This window comes from Helobdella robusta (assembly GCF_000326865.2).
Source record: "Helobdella robusta unplaced genomic scaffold HELROscaffold_65, whole genome shotgun sequence".
NCBI lineage: Eukaryota > Metazoa > Annelida > Clitellata > Rhynchobdellida > Glossiphoniidae > Helobdella > Helobdella robusta.
This window is the reverse complement of record NW_008705364.1, coordinates 89,626-102,883: the sequence shown is the minus strand read 5'-3', so window position 1 is coordinate 102,883 and position 13,258 is coordinate 89,626. Positions and strand designations below refer to the sequence as shown.

The 13,258-nt window shown below is 33.7% G+C and overlaps 1 protein-coding gene across 1 annotated transcript; it reads left to right on the top strand.

Annotated features, from left to right (window-relative positions):
• Window positions 1-7,011: 7,011 nt before the first annotated feature.
• Window positions 7,012-9,205, top strand: HELRODRAFT_180799 (hypothetical protein; the record flags this gene model as incomplete). The annotated part of the gene is made up of 3 exons (XM_009030101.1): window positions 7,012-7,216; window positions 7,526-7,816; window positions 9,051-9,205. 3 exons carry the CDS (start codon window positions 7,012-7,014, stop codon window positions 9,203-9,205), a joined length of 651 nt encoding a protein of 216 aa, XP_009028349.1.
• Window positions 9,206-13,258: the final 4,053 nt, after the last annotated feature.

The window sequence follows — 13,258 nt, the reverse complement described above, 5'->3', positions numbered from 1 at the left end:
GTAGAAGCAGTAGCAGCAGTAAAATTGTGAAAAGTGGTAATGAGAGTGCGGGAAAAACTACTTAGCATTTTGTGGCCGGTTTGGCGCTTGTAGGCGTAATTAGAAAGTTCTAGAAAGTTCTTTGGCCTTTCGTGTCAGGAGCAATGTACTTTTGGCGCGAAAATTTTGTTAAGCCGAGGTGATGATGATGATTGAAGCGATGATGGTGATGATGACGATGGTGATGATGACGACGATGATGATGATAATGTTGAAGCGGTTAAAGTCACTTGATAAATAATCATGGTAAAGTTTCCCATGCATGTAATTAAAATAAATAATTGGACGATTTATCAATTTCATCGTCATCGTCGTCGTCGTCATCACACACACTCACACGCACACTCACACGCACGCACACACACACGCACACACACACACACACACACATACCAACATACAAACCTACATACATACTTGCAAATATGACGTCACCGATGACGTAACGAATTGAATGATTTATGGCTGGAGATGTTGCTAGATTGATATTCTCGGCTTGATCGCTAAACCATGGCTAAATGATGAAAAAATGAAATGAAGGAGATGAGGATGATGATGAAGAAGAAGAGGAAGATGATGATAATGATGTTATTATTATTAATTTATTATTATTATTATTATTAATTAGATTAATCATAAATTTTCGATTGACTTTTAACATTTTTTTTGACAAATTATCTCGACCGAGCCAGCAATAGAAAGAGTTCGTCGTTGCCATTGTCATCATCGTCATCATCATCATCGTCATCATCACCATCAACACTGATGATAATGGTGATGATGATGATGATGTCGATGATGGTGGTGGTGATGATGATGATTAAACAAAATGGCGACACTCAAGTACATCAGCTGGCTTTTATTTTTGGTTTCGTTCCGTTCCGTTCTTTGGTCATGTTGAAATTTTTCGCGGAATATTTATTGAATAATAATTATTTTAATTCAATGAATTAATTAATTAATGATTAATTGAATAATTGATTTTAATGATTAATTAATTTTACACGTTCATCGTCGTCGTCGTCATCATCATCATCGTCATTACAATCATCATCATCGTCGTCATCGTCATCGTCTTCTTCTTCTTCACCATCGGCATCATCATCATCTTCATCATCATCATTGTCGTCATCATCGTCATCATCATCTTCCGAATTGCCGACCAATCACTAATATGATAACAATAGTATTTTCTTTAATTACAACCATTACATTACAACAACAACAACAAAACAACAACAACAACACTAGCAACACCAACAACAATAGTAATAACGCATGAAAACTTTTGATCTTCCCAGGCTTAACAATCTTACCATCGATCATGTTTGAACCTCGATGTACTGATAACTAATCTTTTCCTCCCTATCTCTCTCTCTCTCTCTCTCTCTCTCTCTCCTCCTTTTTCTTGTTCTTTCTTTCTTTCTTTTTTCTACTTCTTACCATCCCTCTCTCTCTCTTTCTTTCTCTCTCTCTCTCTCTCTTACTCTTTGCCTGCTAGCAGCTATCGATTTATGTGGGCGATTTTAAATTAAAATATAACACAAGCTTTTGTCTTTGTGGTCAGTTGTTGATGTTGTTGTTGATGTTGTTGATGTTTTTCTGGTTTCCAGTTGTTAATATGGTAGTGTTATTGTTATTGTTAATGTTTTTGTTGTTGTTGATGTTGTTGATGTTGTTGCGGATATTGATGTTGTTGTTGATGTTGTTGACATTAGGGAAGCAAATGCATTCTAGCAAACTCGCCAACACTTTCGTCTCCATTACCATCAATAACTGGCTCGTCCATCAATCATCATCATCATCGTCGTCATCATCATCATCATCATCATCATCATCGCCGTCATCATCATCATCAGTAACGACATTTTTTTGATAGTTGTCATCGTCTTCGTCATCACCAAAACTGTCGATTTAAATGTCATCGTCATCTTCATCACCATCATCCCCATCATCATCATCACCATAATCATCATCATCATCGTCACCATAACCACCACCATCCTCATCATCACCATAACCATCATCATCACCATGACGTCAGAGCCATCCACACACCTTCACCCAATCAAACAGATGACAGTTGGATCAGGTCAGGTTAGCTTTTATTATTATTATTATATTATTATTATTAATATATTATTATTATTATTATTATTATTGACAGAAATTAAAATATGTTGATGATTTAGCGGTTTTGAAATACCCAACTCTATTATCGTTATTTTATTTTCTCCGGAAAATTTCACCTTGAAAATTCCCCCCAAAAAGAAATTAACTCTTTCGTATTATGTTTTTCGTTTATATTTAGAATTAGAATTCACTATTCTTCGTTATTATTATTATTATTGTTGTTGCTGTTTTAAATTATTTTTGTTGTTTTTTTTTTATTATTATTTGCCGGAATAGGCAGTTGGCTCTTTAATAAACATGAATTCAAATTTAGAAAAATGTTTTATTATAAAGCCAACTGACTTCGGTGTAAGGTAATTTTTAATATTTTGGAGAATAAATTAATTATATTTTTATTTTTTTATGTTTATATGGTTAAATTTTTGTTTTTTCATATTGTTATTTATGTTGTTTTGTTGCATTGTTTGTTATTTTAAGAGAAATTGGGCACATGAAAAATGTCTATAATCCATGATGCTTTATTATGAATATTAATTAAATTTTATTCAATCTTAAACATTAATTTATTTATCCATCTATCGTTCAACCAGTTATTCAATCAATCAATCGCCACACACATTCATACATACATACACACACACACAAACAACACCAACAAACATACAAACACACTAAGCAAACAAACAAAATACCTAAACAAACAAACTAAAATAAGCATACAAACATAACTGTATATACACACGTACATTCATATCTAAGAACACACACACACACACACACACACACACACACACACACAAACAAAACCTGATTACATATTTTTTCTAATGCAAATTGGAACATTTTTTCCAATGTTAAGTTATCTTCTTTCGCCAAACGCGGCTTAACACGCACTGAATATTCTATCACTATTTGGCCCCATAATAATAATAATAATTTTTATAATAATAATAAAAACAAATAATAATAATAACAGATAATAATAACAAATTTTAATAATAATCTCGAAATTCGTTCAAACCAAAAACTTTGGAACATTGCACGAGTAAGAAAAGATGATGAGAAAAAATCCGAATATCGTCTTGCCAGTTCGATTAGATATTTTATAACACACCTAAATACGTACATACATACATACATACAAAACACACACACACATACATACATACATACATACATACATACATACATACATACATACATACATCCACACATTCTTTATATATATATGTCAATGCACTGAATTGTAAATTGTTGTTTTTACTTAAAAAAAACCATGTGTAATTACAACAGATTTTTTATACACACGCACATTTACACATACACACCCACACACGCACACACACATACATACAAACATAAACACATACATACATCCATTCGTCCATACATACATACATACATATATACAAAAGAAAAGAAATAGTAGAGATAAATAAAGATTTGCTAAGCATAAAACAAGGATTAAGACTCTAACCAATGAAAGCTTACATACAAACATACAAACAAACACATAAATACATATATACAAACATACAAACAAACACATACATACATATATACAAATATATATAAATACGAACATACATGTACACACATGTATGTTTTGATTGAAGATTTATAGATTAAGTTATAATAGATGAATTTGTTGAGTTATATCCAAGAATTGTCCTAAAGAAATTCGCAATAAATGTAAAGTTATGAGTTTGTTTTATGCTCTTTCTTTTCTCTTTTCCATTAGGTTCTTTCTCTCTCTCTTTGTTTTTCAGTTTTTCAAACAAATAGTTTTGTTTTTTTTAACCATAGTTTTGAAATACTGATTGAATGCTACAGGAACAGAAAAAAATCCGTTATAAAAATTATGTTGCAGTTAGTTATTTATGGTATGAATGAATGAATGAATGAACGAACGAACAAACGAACGAACGAACAAATGAATGAACGAACAAATGAATAAACGAACGAACGAATGAATGAATGAATGAATGAATGAATGAATGAATAAGCAAACAAATGAACGAACAAGCACACGTACAAACAAATGAACAAACGAATAAACAAATGAACAAACAAATGAATAACTAGCTATCAAAGAAAAGCATCTATAAATTTGATGATATCTTGAAGTGGAGGCTGTGGTTGTTTTTTTATAAAAAGATACAAACAAACTTGCAAACAAACATACATACATACACATATACATTTATGCAAACATGCATACAAACATACATACATACAGACATTCATACATAGATGCACACATAATGCACACATACATTTATGCAAGCATGCATACAAACATACAAACAAACATACATACATGTACAAACACACACACACACACACACACACACACACACATACATCAGATTTAACATGTTTCGAACTTTTTCATCCAACGAGCTCAATCATTGTGACAGTGTTCATTGAAAAAAAAATTTTTATACACCATCTTCTTTTTTGTGTTTTGTCGTCTGTGTGTATGTGTGTTTCTGTGTGTGTGTGTCTGTGTTTTTACGTGTACGTGTGCGTGAGAATGTGTGTGTGTCTCATCTTTATCAATTTTTGTATTTAATGGCAGCGTCTTTTCCTTTTAAGTAGTGGGTGAAAAACTTCCAAACAATAGTGAAATACTGTTGAATGGGCGAACAGCAAATGAACATTATGAACACTTTTGAATGAACACACAAACACAAACGTTTGCACAGAAACGCTCTCTTTCTTTCATTCATACTTTCTTTCTTCCACCATCTCTCTCTTTCTCTCTCTCTCTTCTCTCTCTCTCTCTCTCTCTCTTTCTCTCTCTCTCTTCAATATAACACAAAATTTTGGCGCCAAAAAATTGCACAGTTACAAAGGTAGAAAAAAATAGTGATATAAAGACTGAGCACTTAAAAACACACAAATATTGGGCAGGAGACTAAAAATGGTGGCACTGAAATACAAAAATAATACGAAAGGGTTAAAAATACCTCAAAAATAAAAAAGAAATACAGAAAAATATTTCAAAAGTAGTTAAAAATTAAAAATAACTGCAAATATTGAACAAACATTAGACGAATAACCACAAAAATGCGGAAAAAATAGTATAATTTTTTCTAAAAACTCAATAAATAATAAAAAAATTATACAAAAACACCAAAAAACTGTAAAAATATTATAAATCTACCAAGAAAACAAACAAAACTACCTCAAAATACCAAAAAAGACCTGAAAAATCGAAATGAAAAGTATTGCTTAGTTAACATTCACGGGTCGCAGGAACCCAGCTCACTGGGCTATCATTAGCGGGTATGAACACTACAATTTTACATTATTTATCCTCCCTTCAATGGGTGTTTATTTAATTTAATGACGTAGATTGGAGGCTTTTTAAAAATTAGATTGATTTCGTATGTTTGAAGAGGCGATGAATAGTTTATCCCATGTGTGTGCGTGTGTGTGTGTACTGTACGTGTGTAAAGCGCTATATAAATATTGTGTGTGTGTGCGTGCGTGTGTGTGTTTGAATGTGTATGCGTGTGTTGTGTGTGTATGCGTGTGTGTTGCGTGTGTATGCGTGTGTTGCGTGTGTGTTGCGTGTGTGTGCGTGTGTTGCGTGTGTGTGCGTGTATGCGTGTGTTGTGTGTGTGTGTTTTCGTGTATTTTATACTTTTTCACGATTCAGAATTGAAAAAAATAATTTTATTTAATTATAGATTGAAAAATTATTGCCGAACGATTGCCAAAAGTGAATCGTGTTAAATATGATTTAGCATCTATAATAACTCAACTTACCTGACTTACATACTTTTTGGTGAGAAATTTTTTATCATCATCATCATCCTCATCGTCGTCTTCGTCGTTATCACCATTGATATCATCATCATCATCATCATTATCATCAAAACTATCATTATCATAACTATCATTATCATAACTATCATTATCATAACTATCATCACCATGACTATCATTATCGTCATCATCATCGTCTTCAACATTCTTCTCATCGATACAATTACTAAAAAAAATTTGAGATGGAAAGATGGAAATAAATATAGGAAAATAAATGAAAAGTGGAGAAAGAGAGAAAGAGAGAGAAAGAGAGAGAAAGAGAGAGAGTAAAAAACTTATTCCCAAAATTGTTTTTCATCCTAATATTCCATAGGCAATGTCAGTTATAAATTGATTTACGTGCTTTGGCCAGTTAAGATAAAATTGAGAGTTTAAATTGGAAAAAATGAATGAATGAATGAATAAAATGAATGAAAGATCTAAAAATAGCCAGGAATGTGTGTGAATTACGAATTAATAATAACGAATTGAATAAACTAATAATTAATGAAATAATAATAATAAATATAATACATTCGATAAATTTTATTCTAAATAACTAAAATAAGTTTTTGAACTATAAGTAAAACAACTACAAAAATGTTACCGATAGGAATAACCATAGGTAACAAATCAGAAACAAACAAACAAACATATAAACAAACAAACACACACACACATACACACACAGGCATACAAACCAGCAAACATACATACAAACAAACATACCAACAAACGACAAAATCTCATTTGAAACAGCAATCTCATGACATCTACAAAGTACCATTCACCAACAACAAACCAACCGACCAATACTCTTACACTACCATCACCATCATCATCATCACCATCATCATTATCATTGCAACCAGCCACATCATCACTATTATCTTCATCTTCTTCTTCTTCTTCACCATCTTCACCATCATCATCATCATCGTCGTCATCATCATCATCGTCTTCGTCACCACCATAAATCCAGGCAACGTATACATAACCAGCCCCCCAACGAACGTGACCGCAATGGAACACACAAAGGTCAAGCTGGTCTGCCAGGCTGAAGGTCATCCCTCAAACATCACCCAAAAATGGACCAAGAACGGGGTGGATGTGATGAGTGGAATTCTGGGGCAACGTGGGGTAATATACGCCGATGGCAGTCTGTTCATATCATCAGTACAGGATAAGGACATGGGGTGGTACACTTGTGCCCCCTCCAACGGGCTGGGTTTGCCCCCGCAAGCCACTGCTTTTCTTAACGTTACTTGTGAGTTTTTGGTTTTCGCAATAATAGTGATGGAAAGGAATTTTGATGATTATTAATTTTTTTTGTAGAAATTAGAAATCATTTTTTTAAATTTGTTTTTTTTTCAATTTTTTCAGAGGTATCAACAACACTCACACACACACACCCTCTCTCTCTTTCTCTCACACACACGCACACACCAACACACACACACACACACACACACACACGTGGGGACCACAACAATCAGTGGCCAAATGTTTTTTGTAAAAAATTTTTTTACAATCACAGATCCTCCAAGAATCCTGGCAAACCCGACAAGCAGCAACCGCCTACATCTGACCACGGGAACGCAAGGGCGTTTGGACTGCCCCGCCGAAGCAAACCCACCAATAACTCACGTGACTTGGTCGATGAATGAGAGAAGATTGGAAGTGAATGAAAGAGTGAGAATGATGTTGCAAGGGAGGAGTTTGGTGATAGATCCAGTGTTGGTGAGAGATGAGGGTAGATACTCATGCGTGCCCCATTCCAACATTAGAAGCAGTCAGTCTGCCTACACCGTGCAAGTTTTTGTAAGAGGTCAGTTATGATGATGATGATGATGATGATGATGATGATGATGATGATGTGATGATGATGATGATGTTGTGATGATAGTGATGATGATGATGTTGTGATGATGATGGTGATGTTGTGATGATGATGATGGTGGCGATGAAGATAATAAGATTCAATAAAACTTCAAAATGCCAATAAGGAAATAATTTATTCTCACAATTCTTCAATGCCCAGCTTGTATATATGTTACCTTCACAGTAGATTGCATACAATTATTACAATCAATTTTGGGTTTTTTTTCATCGCCGCCATCAAAACCCCAGTCATCATCATTATCAATATCACCATCAAGACCATCACCATTATCATCATCATTTTGTTATCATCGCAATCATTACTATGACCGTCCTTGTTTTAGCGCCATACAAAATCAGACGACTTGACTTTAATAAAGGTGACAACTAAGCTCTATATTCTCGTTACCATGGAGAACACGACGCAAACACACACACACACGCACGCACACACACACACACACACACACACAAACACACACACACACACACACGTACACAAGTTTATGTTATTCTCAAATTTTATCTTTCGCTCTCTCTTTTTTTCTCTCTCTCTCTCTCTCTCTGTGTGCGTGTGCGCATGTGTGTGTGTGTGTGTGTGAAAGCGTGTGTGTGCGTGTGTGGTAGTCGTGGCTACGAGAAGCAGGCGATAAATAGAGTAGTTGGAAAGATCCTGTCGGAGACATTTGCATTGTGTGGTCGAATAATAATAATAATAATAATAATAACAATTATAATAATAACAGAAAAAGTTAAAAAAATTATTTTTTATTTAAATTTATTTTCTTGTGGTATTTCAAGATAGAAGTCGTTGTGGTTTATTTCAAAAAAATTTTTTGTTCGATGTTTAACTTTTAATTTTAGCTTAGCTTTGCTCTATGCGGATCGTTATCATCATCAACTCTACCATTATCAGCATTAGCAACGGCATCATCATTATCATCGTCATCATCATCATCACCATCGTCATCATCATTATCATCCTCACCATCGTCGTCGTCATCATCATCATCATCATCGTCATCATCCCCATCGTCATCATCATCGTCATTGTCATCGTCACCATCGTCATCATCATCACAACTTTTATCTCTAATCTTCCGCCATTAATATTTTAATCTCTCATCTTCTCAGCGACTTTTTTCACGTCTTCCTCTTTGACACCATTATAATAACTGCAGCCAATCAGAGAAGAGGTATTAAACGGGTCAATCGAGCGACCAATGGCGTGCCTCCATGCAATCATGTGACCCCGCGGACAGCCAATCATAGCGCTTCTGACATTTATATTGCCGCTTTATCGACTCTTTCATGTCTGAAAAATTCGTTTAAATAATGATAACAACAACATACAACAACAACAACAATAATAATAACAATAATAATAATGATGATGGTGATGAGATGATGATCATTGAGAATTTGATGGTAACGACAGTTGTTGGTGATGACGACAATGATAAAGTAATTATTGAAATAATAAAATTATAATTATGACGTCATAATTATTATTTTATGAGGTGCCACAATGAAAACAGGTAATAACTTTTTATTTAATTCAATCGGCGATTCTGAAAACTCGATGAGCCTTTTATTGTCGGTGCTTTTGAATTCTTAACAATGATTGAAAATAATTAACACAAGGTAAAAATAATTCTTTCATTTTTTATTCATTCATTCATTCATTCATTCATTCATTCATTCATTCATTCATTCATTCATTCACTCTTTCACTCAATCACTCACTCGCACGATCAATAGCTTCGAAATTAAAACTACAGAACGTGATCAAAATTTTAAAGGCCTTCCAACTGGCTAGCAGAAAGAATATGTGTCTGACAGGAGATACATAAACAAAGCATACAAACCTATATACAAACCCCCACACACACACACACACACATACACACAAGCAACCATACATACAAACCTACATACAAACATACATACAAGCATACAAACCTACATACAAACAAACACACACACACACACATACAAACAAGCATACATATCCTCATTTATTAAATTCAATTTTTATTTGGTTCCCACTTTTATGATATGACAACAGGGCATATTTTTTTGAGTTAATCAACTTTTCTCCAAACAAACTTGTCCCCCCCCCACACACACACACACATACACACACACACTCACACATACAAACACACATACACATACACACACACATACAGACACATATCTACAGAAGCATATTTCATCTCTTTAATGATATTCTCCCTAAAAACCAACACACATCGGTTTCATCATCGTTATCAATACCGACGTTATTATTATTGTTATTGTTATTATTATTGTTGTTGTTGTTTTTGTTGTTGTTGTTGTCATTGTTACTGGCGGCGCTTCAAAATTAAAAACGCCTCTTGCAAAATGTAGGATGAATACACGTTCAGAAAGACGCACTAAAAAAATTTTCATCGTCATCGTTACTACCACCACCACCACCACTACTACTACTACTACTCCTACTACTACTACTACTACTACTCCTACTACTTACTACTGCTACTACTATTACTACTACTTCAGCTTACAACTACAACAACAACAACAACTACTACTACTACTACTACAACTACTACTACTACTACTACTACTGCTGCTACTACTACTACTACAGTTTTTACTTTCCGCTAATGACGCCATTAATACATCAGCGCGTATATAAATTCCCGTCATGTAAGAGAAAGTTTTTTTAGAGAGAGTAATCCGTTGCCTGTGCTGGTACTTTGCTGTTTTGCCTCGACCAACTGATACAAAATGATACACAATTTCATACAATAGGCATACAAAATGTATTCCAACAACATACAAATTGTATACAATGAATGCGTGTACCTCCAGCAAATAGATACGAAGAGGTAAAAGAACACAAAGCACTCCAATATGATATAAAATGCATACAAAACACGTCCGAGGTACCTGCAAAATTATACAACTCCTAATGCGAATACGTAGAGAGTATATTGAAAATGATTCTGAATCGGTGCAAACAGACAAATCATCCTTATGGCAAAATCTTATAACATGAAAACCAGTCACAAACATACAAGCATACAAACAAAAAGGTCGTCAGCCAGACATTATGACCAAAAAAAGAGCCACAAATCTTAAAAAAATTCTCCCCCGGGTCGGAAATATTTGCTTATTAAGCACATATGCGGCCCTTCAATGGTAAAATAGTTCTCAATGTGGCCCTCACAGCAAAATGTTTGCCCACCCCTTGCAATATACAGTAGAGATAATACAAAAATGCAAAGAGCTACATAAAAAATACAAATGTTTAAGAGTGAAGATAGCTTTTTAATATCGTGACAAGCAAGGTGGTCCAAGAAAGTGCTAATGATATCCCGCCATCAACACGTACAAATTCAATTTTCTATGCTCATCTGCATTTTGTGTGTGCGTGTGTGTGTGCGTGTGAGTGTGCGTGTATGTGAGTGTGTATGTGTGTGTGATTTTGTTTTTTCAATGCTTTTAAATGTGCTTGCTGCGAAGTTGATTGCACTGGGATCTTATGTTTCATTAATTCAACAGCAGCTTGTAATTCATACAAACAAACAAACATACATGCAAACATAAAAACATGCAAACATACAAACATGCAAACATACAAACAAACAAACATACATGCAAACATAAAAACATGCAAACATACAAACATGCAAACATACAAACAAACATACAAATAAACAAATGAACAAACAAATGTAATTAATGTGAGTATGTTTTCGCTTGATTTTTTTTATTTCAACTTCAATTTATGGCGCGAATGATAATGAGAATCTTGAAAAAAGACATTCAATCTATTAAACATTACCCTTCTGATTGAAAAATCATGTCTGTGTGTGTGTATGCATGTGTGTGTATAGGTGTAAGTGTATGTGTGTATGTGTGTGTGTGTGTATAGGTGTAAGTGTATGTGTGTATGTGTGTGTATTTGTATATGTTTGTGTGTATGTGTGTATATAGGCCCAGATGTTAAATGTTTGATGCGTAAAATAAATTTCGAAAAATTAACTTGAAATTCAAATTCAATAAAATGACATGAGAAAAATAAACAAACAAACTAAACAAAACAAACGAACGCATAAACAAACGAACGAACGAACAAGCAAACAAAACAAACAAGCAAACATACAATGAACCCCGCGCAGTCTTACTTACTTATTTTTCATGATCCGTTCATCCAACTGATTAGACGTATGATTGACACGAAAATATCTTACGTGCACATGCACACGCGCCAGCGGAACACATACACTAACATTACATACACACACATACACACGTTTCTCTCTCCCTCTATCTCTCTCTCTCTCTCTCTCTCTCTCTCTCTTTCTCTGTCATTTTGAGTCTTGCGTGTGTGACGATACACACCCCTACAATTACACGCATGTATTTGATAAAGCACTAATTTACATTCTTCTTGTAAATTAGGACATCAACCTGACGGAGGATTTTGTATCTTTGGTAACGTTGACAAAAAAATAAAATCGAATTTTGTATCTTTGGTAAGAAAATCGAGAAAATCGAATTGATTGTGAAACGGTGACGTAGATAACAGCAACAACAACAACAACAGCAACAATAACAACAACAACAACAATGATAAAAAATTTTTGACGTCACGTCACACAATGGCGTGTTTATATATGTTGAGGATTTTTTTCCCGACAATACCCTAACATACAAACACATGCTACCCACGCTAATATGTATACATTTGTTTGTATTAATTGTATTTTTGTCTATAGTTTTGTATCTTTGGTTTGTTTGTTTGTTTGTATGTTTGTAATTTGTCTGTCTTTGTTTTCATTTTCATGTTTGTTTTGTATATGTTTTAGGCTGTTTATTTGTATTTTTCGCATGTTTTTGTTTCATTATTGCCTTTCATTTATTTTTCTTCTTTGCTGGTTTGAAAGTTTAAAAGATTGTTCATATTGAGTGATTCTACGTACATAAGTATGTATTTAAGTCTGTATGTATGTATGTATGTATGTATGTATGTATGTATGTATGTATGTATGTATGTATGTATGTATGTATATATGTATGTATGTACGTATGTACGTATGTACGTATGTACGTATGTACGTATGTACGTATGTACGTATGTACGTATGTACGTATGTATGTATGTATGTATGTATGTATGTATGTATGTATGTATGTATGTATGTATGTATGTATGTATGTATGTATGTATGTATGTATGTATGTATGTATGTATGTATGTATGTATGTATGTATGTATGTATGTATGTATGTATGTATGTATGTATGTATGTATGTATGTATGTATGTATGTATGTATGTATGTATGTATGTATGAATGTATGTATGTATGTATGTATGAATGTATGTGTGC